The 19,040-nt window shown below is 38.6% G+C and overlaps 1 protein-coding gene across 2 annotated transcripts in view; it reads left to right on the top strand.

Moving 5' to 3' along the window:
- Positions 1-19,040, top strand: part of herc4 (HECT and RLD domain containing E3 ubiquitin protein ligase 4) — a 59,475-nt gene that overhangs the window by 7,656 nt on the left and 32,779 nt on the right. For both annotated transcript variants that reach the window (XM_005173035.6, XM_068213120.2), the window contains 8 exons: positions 6,106-6,265; positions 6,530-6,606; positions 6,696-6,917; positions 9,691-9,782; positions 11,047-11,177; positions 14,938-15,101; positions 15,756-15,832; positions 17,783-17,907. In XM_005173035.6, coding sequence (XP_005173092.2) covers positions 6,106-6,265; positions 6,530-6,606; positions 6,696-6,917; positions 9,691-9,782; positions 11,047-11,177; positions 14,938-15,101; positions 15,756-15,832; positions 17,783-17,907 — 1,048 coding nt within the window. The remainder of the gene's footprint in view (positions 1-6,105; positions 6,266-6,529; positions 6,607-6,695; positions 6,918-9,690; positions 9,783-11,046; positions 11,178-14,937; positions 15,102-15,755; positions 15,833-17,782; positions 17,908-19,040) is intronic.

Below are 19,040 nucleotides of genomic sequence, written 5' to 3'. Positions count from 1 at the left end.
GTTGGGTCAGTTGGCGTTTCTGTGTGGAGTTTGCATGTTCTCCCTGCGTTCGCGTGGGTTTCCTCCGGGTGCTCCGGTTTCCCCCACAGTCCAAACACATGCGGTACAGGTGAATTGGGTAGGCTAAATTGTCCGTAGTGTATGAGTATGTGTGGATGTTTTCCAGGGATGGTTTACGGCTGGAAGGGTATCCGCTGTGTGTAAACTGCTGGATAAGTTGGCTGTTCATTCCGCTGTGGCGACCCTGGATTAATAATGGGACTAAGCTGAAAAGAAAGTGAATGAATGAAAATATAAGAAGCAAATAAAAAAATAGTGCTGGGCAAATATTAATTGGGTCCAAAATAAAAGTTTGTTTTGACATAATTTATCTGTGTGTACTGTATATATTTATTAAGTTTATATAAATAAACACATGCATGCATATATTTGAGAAAGTATATTTAAGTATAAAATATTTATGTATAATATGATACAAATTATTTATACATTTATATATCCATGCAACAAAATTGTTTTAGGTGTGTGTGTGTGTGTGTGTGTGTGTGTGTGTGTGTGTGTGTGTGTGTGTGTGTGTGTGTGTGTGTGTGTGTGTGTGTGTGTGTGTGTGTGTGTGTGTGTGTGTGTGTGTGTGTGTGTGTGTGTGTATATCACATATACATGATGAATATATATAATACACACACACACACGTATTATGTCAAAACAAACTTTTATTTTGGATGCAATTAATTGCAGTTAATCCTTGCCGAGCACTAAAAAAAAAATAAACAATACTAATTTGATTAATTCATGTCAATCTGTTTGTGTTTTTTTTCCCTCTGTTGAACACAAAATGAGATAATTTGAAGAATGTTGGGGGAAAAAAACAGATATGGACTTCCATAGTATTTCTCTTTACTATCTTGTAAGTCAATGGCTTCCAGCTTTTGTGTTCAACAAAATGAAACTCAAACCGGTTTGGAACCACTTTAGGAAGAGTAAACTGTGAGTAAATGTTTATAATTATGTAAGCTGTCACTTTAATACTAGGGTGGTTTCTAGTAATTCGCTGACTTTATTATTGCATGAATCACAATATGTGAACATTTGCTTCTGGAGAAAATCAAGCCTCACCCTTCATTTGCATTCTGCCACTGAAATACGCTGGACTTTCACAACATCCACTGAAATGAATCTGTTCTATCTGAAATGTATATGACCGGTCAGTTTGACATTGGCCGCTGTTATAAAGGACTGCAACAACTGTCTGTTGCTTAGCTGTCACATGACCTCTGACCTAGAACGTCAAGTATGGAGCATATAAACAACCAGACTGTACAAAAATGTCTTTTTATTATTTGCAATTACCTTAGGGTAGACTTGTGGGTCAAAATGACCAGTGCACCATTTTACCAGCAAAAAAAAAAACACACATTTTAATTGTCTTAAAGATTGACCTCTTCAAGTAAAGTGTTGCCGAATCTGCCACTTTATTTTTAATGAATGCTGATTTGCTAAATTCTTTTACACTTTAAACTTCTGCAGCTGCATTCATCTTGATAAAATACTGCCTATACTGTAGTAAAAAACGAGTGTTGTCGACTGAGTAAACTGATGAAATACTGGAAAACCTGCACATTCGCAGAGTTTGTGATGAAGATCAGCTTGTTTCTGATAGCTGATAATTAAAGCTATTGGGCTCTATTTTAATGGTGTAGGCCAGGTGTGTCCAAACTCGGTCCTGGAGGGCCGGTGTCCTGTATATTTTAGTTCCAACCCCAATTAAACACACCTGAACCAGCTAATCAAGCTCTATCTAGGTATACTAGAAACGGTGTTAACGGAAGTTGGAGTTAAACTATGCAGGACAACAGCCCTCCAGTATCGAGTTTGGACACCCCTGGTCAGGGCACAAAGTCTAAAGCACATGGTGCAAAAGCATTAAGGACGTGTCCGAATCCACTTTTGGCTATTTATTTATTTATTTTTTACTTTTTTTTAGTTTTTATAGATTTTCTCTGAACATATAACCAGTGGGAACAAAACAAACAAAAAATAATAATACATATGTACATAAATATGCATACATATATAGGAGCAATTATGTGCAAATGTCAACCTTGCCATGAAAAAAAATGTTTTCACCAAAATACGGAGACCATTTTTGGGTGTTTTGGGCAAGCAAGTATTTTAAAGGGCACCTATGGTGAAAAATCTACTTTTCAAGCTGTTTGGACATACATGTGTGTAAGTATAGTGTATATACTGTCATATTGGGGTTATATAAACACACCCAGTCCTTTTTTTTTTTTCAAATTTAACAATATATAAATGGTGGACCAATTGGAGCGGTTTTCAGATCGACCGCAACTTTACGTAGGAGTGTGGTCCCCCCGCCCACCAATATTGATTGACAGCTGCGCGGATTAACATGTCTCCATAGTAATGCATATACTCATATTGACAAGACGGGATGAGCGCAAAGCAAACGGGAATAAAAGCTCTGTTCAGTTTGATAGGATCATCAATCATCATCAGACGTGATCAAGAGTGAGTTTAAAACGTGTGCACGTGTGTAATGAAGTACAGCCGTTCACTTCAGATTCACTTCATCACCACAGCCTCGTCTCTCTCACTGTCTCTCTGTGTGCGTGTGTGTGTCTGCCTGCATCTCTATGCTATGTGTGTGCGTTTGTGTCTGCGCTACTTGTCTGTGCTGTGTGTGTGTGTGTGTGTGTGTGTGTGTGTGTGTGTGTGTGTGTGTGTGTGTGTGTGTGTGTGTGTGTGTGTGTGTGTGTGTGTGTGTGTGTCTGCCTGCGTCTCTACGCAATGTATGTGCGTGTGTGTCTTGCTGTGTGTGTGTGTCTGCGCTGTGTGTGCGTGAACTCACTGTTGCAACTCCACAAAAAAATGCATCAAATACTGATGGTAAAGTACTTACTGTAGTATTTCTCACAAACGCTACGTGAGATCTGCTTTGTTTTGTCTGTCAGTGTTTTCAAACTATTCTATTTGATTTACCAAACTCACGCAAGTGGCATTTTCACATCCATCACTTCCATAACGGAGAGACGTCACATCCATAACGCTATTTTTTTCCTCATAAATGTGAAAATATTAAATAAAATAAAACCAATCAATTTTGTTATATAGAGAGCCAACTCTTATCCTTTTGATTATCATCATTTTTTTTTTTTTTTTTTTTTTTTGTGCAGTTTAATTCACAAAATTTCTACTAAGCATGCTGTATTCTGTAAACTCACAGACTTTTTTTGTCACGTCCATAACGCATGTTTATTTTCCTTGTTTACAGATTGATATTTTTCTGGTCCCTTTACTCTGTGGTCAGTTATTCTGGAAAATATAAACAGATGTTTCAATATAATGTTAACATTTGATTTCTCTGTGAATTTATGTTTGAAATTTTTGCTGCAAAACACTGGAATTGCTTTCAGGCAAAAACATCTATTCCACACATGTATATCTATTTACATGCATGTATAAAAATATAAAATTAACCTAATCAAAATAAAATAAATGCATAAGTATAAAATAAAATATAATAAAAGTCTGCCAAACATGTTTTCACAATGATGCTTAACCTCTGGAGTTATGTAAATGTTCAATTAAAAATAATTATATTGTCGTTGTGGAGAAAGCCAGCCATTTACTCCATTTCTTATCAAAGGTCTCTAATTGTAATCGAAGTGCATGTGTCATTTGTTTCTATTTCCTCAACTTCTGCTATAATTTTGAGCCGTTCAGTTGCTGGCTCTTTTTTATACCATTTTCGGGTTATATATTTTTTGCATGTTGCCAAAAATATCTTAAATAGATATTTATCTTGCTTTATAAGTTTGATAGGAGTATCTGCCTGATAATGTACTTCAAATGATCTAGGAATATGAAGATCAAAAATATAATTGATGGCAGAGTGCACCATTTCCCAAAAACTGTTCATTCTTGAGCACTGCCAGACTATATGCGCATGATGTACTTTTTGCTATTTTAAGGACGAAAACATACTCTCTGTGCCCTGGTGCATGGTCTAACAGGGTTGTGCTTACTCTCTTAATGAGTTCTGGGTGTGTTTTGAGCATAACCTGCATTAAAACAATCAGAGTCTCATCTCACATTCCCTTGAAGAGTCAGTTGTGTTGCTCCATGTGGCATTTGCTATTTACATTTGTGCGTGTAAAAACGAAACGCTTCACTGGTGAGAAAACAGTTAAACAGAGCATCTGCAGCGCGAGAATAAAGAATGAGCCTCCTCCATTCAGCCTCTTTACTTTCTCTACTTTTACTCTTTACTTCTTTACTTTGGTGGAGTGAGGAAACGGTGGAAACTCACTCCACTGAACACATCTATTAGCCCACATGTTTAATTTTATTTGTTAAGCCCAACAATTTACTTTAAAACTATTTCTAAATTCAGTTCTTATACCCCATATGCTGATGCAGACGTCTCCAAAACCACACAGGTGGACAAATCTGCACTTGTGTTTATCAAAGCAAATATAAATATGCATATAATCAATAATACTGCTGGTGTAACATTATATTGCATATTGCATCATATATCATTATAATAATAACAGTATACAGATGCAGATCTTCATGATTAAACTGAAAAAGCCCCCCGAGGTGAAGAAGGCATGGAGGCAGTGCTGTTTATATTGATGTAGAAAATCATCATTTCTGGATCATTTTAATCCTTTAATTGTTTTCATCTGTAAAGATATTTGTGTGTTGCTGTTCATCCTGTGTGTATTCCGCAGTGTGTAAGTGTTTGAACCCACATAGGCGCATAACTAACACGCTTTACTGGACTTTACAGCAGCTTTTAGTTGATCAATGGTCTATTTCAGTTCCTTAATAAAGCAATGTGCCAGCAATGCGCCTTAACACACCTCATTTATAGAGCATCATACACACAAGTCCAGAGTGGCGCAAATGGATTTGCTGTTTAAACAACATGGTGTAAAACGTGAAAATTACCGTTGCACTGGTCTGAAAATACCAACAAATTGCGCCAAACACGTCTTGTGCCTTATTGTAGAGGTCTGCATTCCCGCGGCCAACCTGATTTCTGCGGCAAGGAAATAAATTTCAGAATAAATCGCGGAAGCGGTCAGTGATTGGTTTAATGTGGGCATGAGCGGGCCGTCTAGCAATATCGCTCCCGACTCCCGAGCGAGCACGCGTATGTATGTGTGTAAATAAAATAGCGCGATGCTGTGTGTAGCTTGTTTGTTGTTGTGTGTGTGCGCACGCAAATTAGAAAGAGAGCTTTGTCTGTGTGTGTGTGTGCTTGGTGCTTATGTTTGTATGTGTGTGTGTATGTTAGTGCGCACACAAATACTCCATCCCATTTTGCACTATTTTATTCTTTATTCTTTTTTTGCACATAATCCAATTGCACTAAGCACTTTTTGCATAATAAGCACAATAAAAAACAAAAAAACAGTGTACACTGTTTTCATCTGTTTCATTACTCAAATCAGGTTTACATATTGTTTACTTTCATAGATATTTTATATACTTATATTTTACATTCAATCTTCGGTCACTTCTGTGTATTTATGTGTATGTTGTGTATGTTGTGTGTATGACTTCACTGTGGACGGCAAAGTAAGAATCTCATTGTACAGGGAGACGTGTTTTCCTTACTGTGCACATGACAATAAACAGTTGAATTGAATTGAATTGAAATGAGAGAGAAAGAGCTTTGTCTCTCTGTGTATGTGTGTGTTTATACAGACAGCTTGTTATAGGCTGTCTGGACTCTATATAGTGGTTTTCGGTTTTGTTCTCATCCCTGCTCTTTAGCGGGATCGGGCGCGGCGGGTAGAAAACGGGGCGGGGCAGGCAGCGGGACATCAAATGCTGAATATAAGCGGGAGTGGTCGGGTTCGGGCTAAAACCTGGCGGGTGCGGGCGGGAGCGGGATTCAAAATTTAGTCCCGCGCAGATCTCTACCTTATTGCGCCGGGTATATGACAGGGCCCTTATGTTTAAAAACAAATCTCTCTTTTAAACAGCACTTAGGAAGCATTTTCATTAAAATGAACAATATATTGCCTTTATTTCATGTAATCCTCTATGTTTCCATCTCGTCTCCAGAGCAGGTGGTGTCTCTGGATGCGCAGAACATTGTGGCGGTGTCGTGTGGAGAAGCTCATACTCTTGCTCTGAATGATAAAGGACAAGTGTTTGCGTGGGGTTTGGGATCAGATGGACAGCTCGGACTTTCCATTGTAGAAGACTGTCTGCGTGTGCCCAGGTAAAGATCAAATCAAGCATAAAATAAACAAAAATGAATAGATGAAAATAAAGGGAGGAAAGCAAAACATGTGAGAAACGAATAATCAGCAGTCAGATATTAAGATTGGATGTATTTGCTCTATATATGAATTGCCAAATCAGTTGGAGCCCTGACTACAGTATTTATCCCTCTGTAATTGGGTTCTGTACCAAAAAACACTGTGAATACTATACACTGCTCACAATTCATGATCTGCTCTTATTATTTTCTCTCCGCTTCCAGAACTGTCAAGAGCTTGTCAGAGGTTCACATTACCCAGGTGGCCTGTGGATACTGGCATTCCCTTGCTTTAGCCCGAGGTGTGCTGCTAAACATAATCCTAAACCAGATTCCTGCATCTAAAACTGCCTTCTTTACCCTAATTATCTGAAATGATGTATTCCTCCAGGAGGCGAGATATTCTCCTGGGGCCAGAATAAGTATGGTCAGCTGGGTCTGGGGCAGCAGGGAGCCTGTGTCTGCTCTCCACAGGTCATCCAGTCTCTGCAGGGCATCCCGTTCGGGCAGATTTCCGCCGGTGGAGCTCACAGCTTTGGCCTCACGCTCTCTGGGGCCATTTTCGGATGGGGGCGGAACAAGTTCGGCCAGCTGGGCCTCGGAGACAATGATGGTAAAACAAACACCTTCAGTTTTCTCTGCTCGAGTCACCTTTACTTACGGCAGGGGAAATCAGTATTGAACACGTCATGTTTTTTTCCTGGGAATAATGTCTCTAAAGGTGCTGCTGACATGAATCAGATTTTGGTAGAAATACAAACAATACAAACATGAAAATTGAAATGAGTCGTGTGTCGAGCTGAACTACTGAAACATTATTAATACTTTATATAAAGGCTGTTTTTAATGATGGCAGCTTAAAGACGCCTCTCATATGGAGGATGAGGCCTCATGCATTGCTCAGGTGTGAGTTTCTCAAAGACTTAAACAGAGTGTCAAAATCCTGATGCTTCTGTGGGTGTCGTCTATCAGATCTGAGCTTAATTCTGAATTCTCTATTAGATTCGGGTCAGGTGATTGGCTGGGCCATTCTACAGCTTGAATTTCCTTCTCTGAAAGCATCTGAGAGTCTTGTGGATATATGAATTTCTATTATCTAATTCCAAATGAACAATAATCTACGTATAACTGAAAAGTTATATTCTTTGGTTTTAATTATATCATTTCATTGGCATGCCAGCTAGGAGGGAAATTTAACCTTTGCCTTGCTGACTACAGGCTAAGCCTGAGTGATGCAATTAATGGTTTCACAGCATGGCTGTATCTATTGTATTCCCTGTCTCCAGAACATCATTTGCACATTGTTGTAATGATGTACTTATATATTGATGAGATCAGACCTGGAGAAGGCATGGCACCCAGACTTCATTTGCATGTTTTGTTTGACTGTCCCCACCATGACTGACCCCACCTACATGCTGTAACAAGTATAAAATGTATTATGTTTGCTGTGGAGTTGAGAGTTTGCTTTCGATGATGCCACAGCCGCGCTGAGTTCTTCATATTAAAAAGGATTCTGCTTTGAAGATAACCGAAAGATTCTCCCTGGTTTTTTTGGGCTATTAGAAGTTTACAACAGTCTCCTCTGCTGTGTTTTGGATCATTGTCTTGCTGAAATGTCCACCCTGGGTTCATCTTCATCCTCCTGCTGATGTAGATGTAAGACTGAAGCAGCTGATAGTCATTTACACAGAGGAAGGGCAGTGGGTTGCTGAAGAACTACTGAGAGATTTCAGCTGCTGTCTGGGCTTTCACTGCAGAATACACCTTTCTTTTCTCATCTGTTTAAAACTTTTTATTTTATTACACAGAACTAAATTTGTCAATTAATTATTTTATTTTCTTTGCATATATGGATTACTTTGGTTTTTACCAACATCCGGGGAAATTTCAAGTCAACGACACCTTTAAAAATATGTTTTCTGAGGAAAATGGTGACGTGTTCAATACTTATTTTTATAATATAAATATAATACTAATATGAATATAAATAGTGCCAAATAGTGTATAACAGTAGTGTAATAAAGCAGGGCAGCCTGGTGGCTCAGTGGTTATTATTGTCACCTTACAGCAAGAAGATCGCTGGTTCGAATCCCAACTGGGCCAGTTAACGTTTCTGTGTGGAGTTTGCATGTTATTCCCATGTTGGTGTGGGTTTCCTTCGGGTGCTCCAGTTTCCCCCACAGTCCAAACACATGCACTATAGGGAAATTGATGAACTAAATTGGCTGTAGTGTGTGTAAATGTGAATATGTATGAGTGTTTCCCAGTACTGGGTTGCAGCTGGAAGGGCATTCGCTGTGTAAAACATATGCTGGATAAGTTGGTGGTTCATTCCGCTGTGGTGACCCCTGATGAATAAAGGAACTAAGCCAAAGGAAAATGAATGAATGAATAATGAAGTAGTAAAATCCTCTGTTGTTTAATAAAATGTGTGCTGTTCTTCAGATCACCGCGTCAAAACAGCCCTAGCAGGAAAGCTGAAGGAGTGTAAAATCCCTCCTTCCGATCTAAAGCCACTAATAAAAGGCTATATTCTTAACAAATGGCAAACAGAATGGGATCAGTGCCCAGAAAATAAACTTTTTGAAATTCAGCCTAAAATAGAAAAAAAATCTAATTTATTTTTTAGGTGAAGACACGATGAGTTTGTTTATAGAAGATGCTGCATTAGACACACGAGACTCACGCATGAACATTTACTTAAAGGAGAAGAACCACCAAAATGTCTATATTGCAACAGAAACCAAACTGTTAAATGTATTCTTGTGAAATGCCCCATTTTTAATGTTAGCAGACAACAATTTTTATCTGGAGAGACTTAAAAGGAAATATTTTTTACTGTGAATCCATCTAAAATTGTAAAATTTTTATCAAAAGGAAACCTTAAAAAACTGTTCTAGATTTTTATCTTATATTAACATTATTTCTATTTATGTATTTTACCTTGGACATTAATTACTGCTGTTGATGACATTTAATTGTTAGAATATTTTTATAATTATAGAAAATTGGTGTTTATAAAACGTGATAAACTTGATCTACTTTCTTTGTCATGACATAGCCATAGAAGCTGAGGTGGCAATAAAATTAAAACTCTCTCTCTCTCTCTCTCTCACCCCCTCTCTCCCTCTCTCTCTCTCTCTCTCTCTCCCTCTCTCCCTCTCCCTCTCTCTCTCTCTCTCTCTCTCTCTCTCTCTCTCACCCCCTCTCTCCCTCTCTCTCTCTCTCTCTCTCTCCCTCTCTCCCTCTCCCTCTCTCTCTCTCTCTCTCTCTCTCTCTCTCCCTCTCTCTCTCTCTCTCTCCCTCTCTCTCTCTCTCTCTCTCTCTCTCACCCCCTCTCTCCCTCTCTCTCTCTCTCTCTCTCTCTCTCTCTCTCTCTTCAGATCGCCGTTTCCCAGTCTTGCTGAAGACTCTCAGGTCTCAACAGGTTGTTTACATCTGCTGTGGAGAGGACCACACGGCAGCGCTAACAAAGGTATGCCTTCATTTTACAGGATCTTTTAATGTTCTTTTAAATTCAACTGTTATATGCTGCGATCGTCTTTTATTCACTACTCCCTACATCAGTTCACTAATATAGTCCACTTGAGTGAGTGAATATGAGCACTGAAGGAATGCCATTTTGCTGCTTGGCCCTCAGATGCATTAGATTTTTAATCCTGTGATTAGTTATTAGTCAAACACAGTATTTTGATTTCTGTCATGTAAAGACAAACTTTGCTTTAATTGAGTAAGATTTTATTTAGAATCTTGAATTGATGGGATTCTGCTGTGGATGCCATCTTGTGGTCATGTGTGATAATTCATTCACATACCCACAGTGCTTTTGGAGTGTTTTTTGCCTGTTGAGTGTACAACGGTTGATTATTGCAGTGCATTATGGGATTGATTGAGTGCACTTTTGGCTCGTTTCCACTGACTGGTACAGTACGGTACGGACCGGGCCGGTGCGGGTCACCTTTATAAGGCTTCCGTTTCCACTACCAAGGGTTCCCTTTTGGTGGGCCTGATGTATGACTGAGAATTTCACTCGACGTCATATTCGCTTGTATAAATGTCACAGTAACGCTGTACTGGTCGTTCACATATCACATGAGAAGCACTTCACACAAAACAGATGCTTTATACACAAATACCTGTTTATAAATGTTCATTACTAACTTTTCCATGAACATGAGTTGAATATAATTGCAGATCAATGACAGTGTGAAATAGCCTACAGTAACATCTGCAATTATATAAAATAAATAAATAAATGCAACATATATGAACACATACAGACCCTTACAGTCTGTGATATGATACCAAAATAATCGTGATTATGATTTTTCCCATAATCGAGCAGCCCTAATAAATGTTCTCTCGGCTGTGTATTTTAAACATGGCGGCTCTTGTTTTCATTCTGGCTTGTTGCGTAAGCGAATGACGCATCTCTGTAAACCAATAGCGTTCAGCTGCGCGTCTAGCCCCCTTTTGGTACCCTTTCTCTTGTTTGATACCCTTTTGAAAGGGTGCAGAAAAAGTGGTACGGTACAATTTAGTTTGGTACGCTTTTGACCGAACCGTACAGTACCACTCAGTGGAAACGGGCCATTTAGAACATCCATTCTGGTTTTAGACTCCACTATTAATGGCTGCTTCTTTAAATAGTGCACTACTTAATGGTGATTTTGGATACAGCCACACTGCAAATCACTTTACATACTTAAGTATTTTGTTTATTTATTTTGTTTTTATAGGAGGGCGGTGTATTTACTTTTGGAGCTGGTGGATATGGTCAGCTGGGACACAACTCCACAAACCATGAGGTCAACCCCAGAAAGGTGTTTGAGCTCATGGGGAGCGTGGTTTCACAGATTGCATGTGGTCGGTAAGTATAGCGGTTTTGACATGGGGTTAGTATTACCTGTGGTAAACTGTAATAATTGCAGAGTGTTTTCTGTGATCTTTAGAGATCCTTTAATCAAAGATTAAATTTCTTTCGTCATTTACTCACTCGTTACTTGTTCTAAAAACGTAGTTGCTTTTTCTGTTGAACACCAAAGAAGATTCTTTGAAGAATGTTGGAAACTGCTAGCCAAAATCAAAAACAATGGAAGTCAATGGATAAATGCAGGCGGTGCAAAAGCTTCCTTCTGAAGATACACAGATCTGTGCGTTCTCAGAGATGGATTCAAGTCCAGGGTAGAAAAAAAAGCTTATTGTGACTTTGTAGACACAAGCTAACAGGAGTAAATGGGACACGCGTTTTCACAAGGCACAGGTTACATGAGTCTACAACTATGAAAAAAAGATGATTTGACCAACTGATGAAACATCAATTTTGTCATTTAGAGTTTTTCCATCAGCAGAGAGTTTGTAGTTGCCTTATTATGGTGGGCATATCCCTTATTTTCACATCCCAATGTTGACAGGTATGGAAATCCAGGCATAACACTGTATGACAAGGCTTCAGATGACTGATCTAGAGCCTACAGCTAATCAATCTGTCAGATACTGGAGTGCTTTACAGCTCTAAATAACATTATAAATGATCTTACATAAAACAAATACATTTATGGAGATGGTGTATAAGTATATAATTTCACTCACCAGGGAAACGGAGGCCACGTGAATGGTTTGTGAGCACAATTAAGTGAACACAGCATCCCATATCATCTGATGATTGCAGGAAATAATCTGAAAAGCCAACTAACTGTGTAAAGAAACATTAACCAACACAAAAATGCGATGTATATGCCGAGTTCATCGGCTAATTAGCCGTAATCAGCTGAAGTGACGAGACAGCGAGCAGAGAGACCTAGCTGTCACTCAAGTGCTGCCACGCCCTTAATTATGCAGACTTAATAAAACTTGATAAAAACGAAACAGATGAGTTATAAAAAAATTCACCCCCCTCACTGTTGTCATAAATGGTAATCATGGCTATATGCACCAAAGCCATCTTTTTTACCAGGCTGTAAACATGCAGACAGAAATGAAGAATTGCAGTTTTAGTTACTTCCGTATTAGCTTCCCAAGGGAGAGCGGGAGGTTGCTGCTTGGAAAATGCCTAATAATAGGATGATAGCAGGTAGGGTTGGGCCGATAGACGATGATGGACAATAGACAACACAATGCTGAGCCGGCATCGACGATCCTCCGCCCTGCCCCCGTCACAGACACGCTCGCTAAAAATACACACTCAGGCCCCGTTTACACTAATACATCTTGGTGTAAAAATGGCATTTTAGAACGAAAATTTTCCAATCCACACCGTGTTTTACCTAGCATTTCTAAAAAGTCCTCCGTCTGCTGAAAACACACATCACATGACCACACACAGACACGGTCATGTGCTCCTCTGAGCATAGAGCAGTGCACGTCGGACAGTTTATCAAGGATGTACCGCTGGATCACGTCTCACTATAGTTGTTAAACGTGATATTCAGGCATCCCGAGTCTCCCGGAAGTTCCAGGAGTCTCCCGCAAATGCATATAGACCTCCCAGATGCCAACAAACGAGTGATAATCTCCCGGAAATCGCGCGTCTTCCTTCCGGTCCTCAAATAAGTCGCGCACCCTTCACCACCGGATCCCTCCTCATATCTTATATCATATCTGGCTATGACGACGATGCCATCATCTATCGCCATGTTTCACATTAGACATCGTACAGTGCCAAATTGGTTGACATCGCCCAACCCTAATAGCAGGATAAAATACGGGAGAATCCTGGAAAAAGCGGGAGACAGGGTTGAGACAGTTACAACAGTTGAGAGTTCTTCCACCCATTTCTTCCCATATCATCATGTCCCTTCCGGGTCTCCATATCACCTCATGTTTTCAGTCTTTTGACTAGTAGTGTATGATCTGGGTGTAAATATCCAGAATAATCACAGAAATTGCTGATCCTGAGTGAAAGCGGCACAAGAAATTCAGATGTGAGATTGGGGTAATTTTTAAACCCCACAAGGTCTCCAGATAATGCAAATCTCATGCACATTGGTTTTCAGGCCCGGATTAAGAACTCAGGGGCCCCTGGGCACATTGTCTTGTAAGGCCCCCTACCTGGCCGCACCCCTATAGTTGAATTTAAAAAATAAGAATAATATAATCATTTTTAAATAAAATGAATCTATAATTTGTTGCCCACATATTTAAATAAACGATATATAATAAATGATATATAATACATATGTCTACAAAGATTTAACTTATTTTTCAAAGCATTGAATAAAAATACTAATAAAACTATATATATATATATATATACATATATATATATATATATATATATATATATATATATACACCTATATATATATATATTTTTTTATTTTTTATTTTTTATGGTATTGTAATGTATTTCTTTTACAAACTTATAGAGCATATTATTGCCATGGCATATAACGCACAATGCTTCTCCAATCCAGTTCTATGAATCTGAGTCTTTCATAATACAAACACTAATTTACTGTTTCTCTCCTCCTCTCCCTGTATTTTCTCTACTCTTCTCGTGATGAAGACTTGATTATAACCCTAAAAGTATCAGAAATCACACACACTATACATCTTCTCTCCCGTCTCTTTCCTCTTCTGGGCCTTTATCTCTCTCTCTCCCTCTCTCTCTCCTTTTCTGTCTGTCTCTCACACGATGAATCCAGTCCGCGCTGCGCTGCCGTTAGCCTCCTCCGCCTGGTTAATGCTAGCTACTCATCGTTTAAAGTTACCATAACGTCTTCTTCTGTACCCTCATTCTCCTGATCACGGGTCTGTTTAAAGATGATGTGTATGAAAATGCCTCAATAAAGATGCCTCCTCTCCTCTTTCTGTCGCGTTTGCTAAATCCACTTGTCCACTCATTTTTGATCTATGACAGATATAACGTTACACTAAAGTCCGCTCAGTTTAGTGCGGGTTATTACAAAACTGACGTTTCTGCGCTTGACCAATCACAGCATTCTGTTTAGTTAAAGAAAGAAAGGCAATTTAAATATAATAATAATATTAATGTGTGATCGCGATTTTTTTGCTCAGAGGAAATACAGTTGTCTGAGCAATATAGTTTTTGCAGAGAGGGAGGCGCGGCAGGCGCCTATAATAAGGCTAAACATTATTAAATACCCACGAGACACTTGTGACTTTATATCACATTTGCATTATTTAAAAAAAAAAATGTTTCCTTCCTGTTAAAAATAAATATATTTCCAAGCTGATATGTAATGGGGAGAAAAAAAAGTAGCACGAGTTCAGCTGATGGTGGATTCGAACCGAGTTTATGATTAATCGCGTCAAAAGATGAAGCTGTTCGTCTTACAAGGTGCGCCATTGCGGCTGTAATGAATGACAGCTCTTTACTCATCTTGTCTCTATCAATCAGGCATTAATGGGCGTAATCCCTGAATAGCTTATTCCAACTAGATACGCTATTTGCAATTAGCCAAAAAAGACACTCCGAAATTGTCTTTTTTTTCTTCCCCCTCGCAGGGGCCCCTAGTGCGCACCGGCCCCTGGGCCTGTGCCCATAAGGCCCATTGTTTAATCCGGCCCTGTTGGTTTTTACATTTAACATATGAAAGCCTACAAGAATCGGGTATTTTCAATGTGGTGGAGATGATGACTTGTTTTGGTACTTGCCTTTTCATCAGGCAGCACACTCTGGCGTTCATCCCTTCATCAGGAAAGATAGATTCGTTCGGTCTCGGGGGAAACGGTCAGCTGGGAACGCGCTCCACCTGCAACCGCATCAGTCCCACACCGGTGAAGGGCTGCTGGAGAGCCCACTCTGACCCTGTTGCCATGGATCATAGCGGTGAGCTTCAAAAGTGCCTGCAGAATCACCTCTCAGACTGCTGTCCTTCTCTGTGTTTCTCAATTGCATGCGTTGATGTGAATTTAATCATTATACATATTGACAATGCATGTCTAGGCAACAAGTATAGATGAGAAAACCAGCAACGATTAAGAATGCATGATTAAATGCCGTCATGCCTTTGCAATCAAAAAATTTGTTATAATGGAGGTCAGTGGAGCACAAACAGCACCAACATAACCAAAGGAGAGTCAATTTGCCCAGAGTGTGTTGAGTTTTTGAAAGCATTTCAAAGCATTTTCACAAAATATGCATCAAAATAAGATTTTTCCTCTAAAAATCATTGCATTTGCTGAAACACAGAGAAAGCTGTGGCCAAATTAAGCCTCAAAATCACCCCAGAGTGGATGAAAACACCCTAACAGCACACAAGGGTTGATGTGGTGTGAGTTGGATAAGATCATTTGCAGAATGCTTACTTATCAATAAAGCTAATGGTCACATGTTTAGCTGTGCCGTAGCATTGTGCATAAATATCATTGTTCATTTGTTGGTTAACAAAATGTTGAATCACCTTAGATCAGAGTTACATTATAAGCTGATGATGTTTCAGATTTGACAGGGTATTTGAGTGTGTTGAATTGCGCATTTCAGAGGCGGAGCGGAGTTACTGTGTGAAGAGGATTTATGCTGGAGGAGACCAGAGTTTCGCTCACTACGCTTTATCTGAGGTATGAAAAGCAGCAGAGGTTTTATGTAGGGCTGGGCGATTTTTCAGATATTTTCGATTAATTCGAGTTTACATTTTAAGACGATTTAATTTTGAATCAAATCGAGAAATCATGATTTTTAAAAATATATATATTTAATACATTATAATGGCACCAATGCACTTGGGTTCACACTCTGTATGAAGCAGGAAGCACACCAGAAGCGCCTCTCGGCGACGCGACGCGCAGCACCACGCAGCGCCAAGGATTTTAGAATTCTAAACAGGTTTCTATACACACACCGGCGCCACCCAGCCATGATTCACCACGCAGGTCATATTTCTGAGCGCCATCTGATTAGTTTCATGTTAAATATCATGTGAATGTGCGCGTTTGGTGTGTGATAGTTTAAACTGTCATGTGCGCGGCGTGTCGCGGCACTTCTGATCTGCGACCTGCTTTACTGCTTGTTAAAGCGTGAAGTCATGTAGGATTTTACTTGTTGCATTAGTCTGAGTAACGTCTGTGTGGATTGTCTAGACCAGTGGTTCTCAAACTGTGGTACGTGTACCACTAGTGGTACCACTTCCTTCTAGTGGTACGCGGAGAAATTAAATATGTCATGTACACGCTATACACATTTAAAAATGTATCAAAAATGATGTATATAATATGTCATATATGACATACAGCCTATATTTCTGAGGTAATCTGCCACGTTTTTTTAACTGTGCAGAGTTGTAGCTGCTTTACAGGGCCTACTACGCTACTGTAGTTCAATACTGCTCATTTTGGTGGTACTTGGAGAGACAATTTTTTTCTGAGGTGGTACTTGATGAAAAAAGTTTGAGAACCACTGGTCTAGACATTCCCTCATCAAGTCGATAAACTCGATCTCAACATGTATGAAGGACGTAAAAGCCTGCCATGTGAAAAACCGCGCCGATCTTTTGGTTTGAACACGAGCAGAGGTGAGGGACTGTAGCAGTGAAAATGAAAGTAGCCGCCACCATGACGTCATTTAGCGGACCTAGTTGAAAACCAGACAGATCAGGCAGCATATTACAGAGAGTGGAGCAAAGCATATCAAATGATCGATATTTAAAAGGGGAAATAAGAAAAATAGATTAAATATATTATTTTACATTAGACACACATCTAGTGCTTGTATTTGCTCCTGCTATACGTCCACAACTTCACACATTGGGTTAAATTAGGCTTTACAGTTTCCATGTTCAGTCCTTTTCTTCCACTGTATCTTTTTAAGGAAAGGCAGCAGCTTTACAACCTGACATTCAATCAGAAGACAAAGCCGAGCTGACAGCCAATCTTTCCTAGGCTCAGCAAAACTAGCAAAAATACCCCTGTATTCCTGCAAGTGCAATATTTACACAAATATTTCTTATTCAAATCTTCAGCAATGATGTTTAACTCGTGAATTAGTTTTACATTTATTTACACCTTGACTGATTTTTGTAGGACATGGCCATTAAAAATACAATGTTCCTTAACCAGATGGGTTTTCAAGTTACTTTTAAAGAGAATGCTACTTCAGTCATGCTGTTGTAATGTTTTGAGAAGACTAGTAACACAATAAAATAAAATCGAAATCGTGAATCGGTCATACTTTATAAAAAACCTAGATTTTTTTTTTTTTTGCCAAACCGCCCAGCCCTAGTTTTATGCATGAGTATATACACGAGTCAAAGACAAAAGTGTTCAGACACTAGAGAGCGTTTGATTGGTCAGAAGATTTGATGCGAAACAGAAATATGATTTGATGTGAAAGAAATTGTTAATCCCTTTAGTCAAAAGTACAAACTGTGCGCATTTAGTTGTTTATGTCTTCTAAATGCGTATTTTGGAGCACAGTAGCTTATAGATATCCTTAAAACTAACATACTGATTCTAAAATAATCAAAACATTATTTTCATTTCAATAAGCTGCATTGTTTTGCTGTGTTGTTTTAGGATGACGGTCCCCCACTGGATGTGAGGATAACCAGACCTGCTGGACAGATCTACACACTCAGCACTGAACTCATCCAGAAGTGGCTCAATCACGGCCTTGGCAGGATACCAGCAGAAATCACAGAGTACTGCTTTAACCCTCTTTACACTCTTTTTTATATTAGGATATGTAGCTTTGAAACTCCTGTTTACACTAAATACAATAAATCTTAAATCAATAAAACAATAAAATCAATCTTTAGCAATAAAGATGCAGAGAATCAATATAATTGGGATCACTTTCAGAAATATTTAGAAAATTTAATGATTTTATTAATATAAATTGCAATTTAAAAAGCTACAGATGACATTGTGGAGAAACCTCTTGATTTTAAGTCCTCTTTTCAAACATTATTTTAAGAAAATTATTATTTAGAAAACGATTGTTATACCATATGGGAAGAAATGGTAAAAATACATTTAATCAAGGCTGGTTAATTGAAGTATAAAAGTTAAAGTACCTCAGGTTTCCAATGCTAGTGTCAGTTTATTTGCTTTGCCTCCTTTGGAAGTGCTTGGCAAAGTATTTAATGTTGTTTTTAATCCAGCACACTGACTGTGATCACTAAATTTACTGTTTATTACATTTATGCATTATTAAATAAATATTACACAACCTGGATTCACTGGTCAGATGCGCTAGAAACAGCACACTGAGGACACCTGCTGGATCCAGAATGATAATGCCAAATGAAAAGCATAAATTAAAAATAAACAGATTTTTATTGTTCGTCAGTTGACATAAATATATTTATTGTTTTTTTTTAGGGATGTAACGGTATCAGAATTTCACGGCATGATAATACCTCGGTATGAATGGCACGGTACGGTATTTATTGAATCATTTACAGGAAAAACAAAACTAATGAAAAGACTCGAAAAAAGTGGCAAAAAAAAAGTGACACTGAACATATTAATGACATACAAATTAGGCTTAGTAAGTTTCGAAACAGGAACTTCAATTTTTTAATTTTAATAACAAAAAACTATTAAACCATATAAAAAAAAGTTTCAATTTAGTATTGTTGAAAACTCATCACATTCAACATTTAATCACTCACTCACTTAGATAGAGATGGGTTTTTAAGGAAAATTATCATATAACTATAATCTGGTAAAGCTGGATCTCTGGGCATGTCCCCTGCAACAGAAAAAACCCCTCTCATTTGGGACTGAGGTTTCTGGGAAAGAGAGATATGATTTAGCCAAGGTTGACAGC

This window comes from Danio rerio, chromosome 13 (genome assembly GCF_049306965.1).
Source record: "Danio rerio strain Tuebingen ecotype United States chromosome 13, GRCz12tu, whole genome shotgun sequence".
NCBI lineage: Eukaryota > Metazoa > Chordata > Actinopteri > Cypriniformes > Danionidae > Danio > Danio rerio.
The sequence above is the reverse complement of the archived record's forward strand: the minus strand, read 5'-3'. Positions and strand labels throughout refer to the sequence as shown.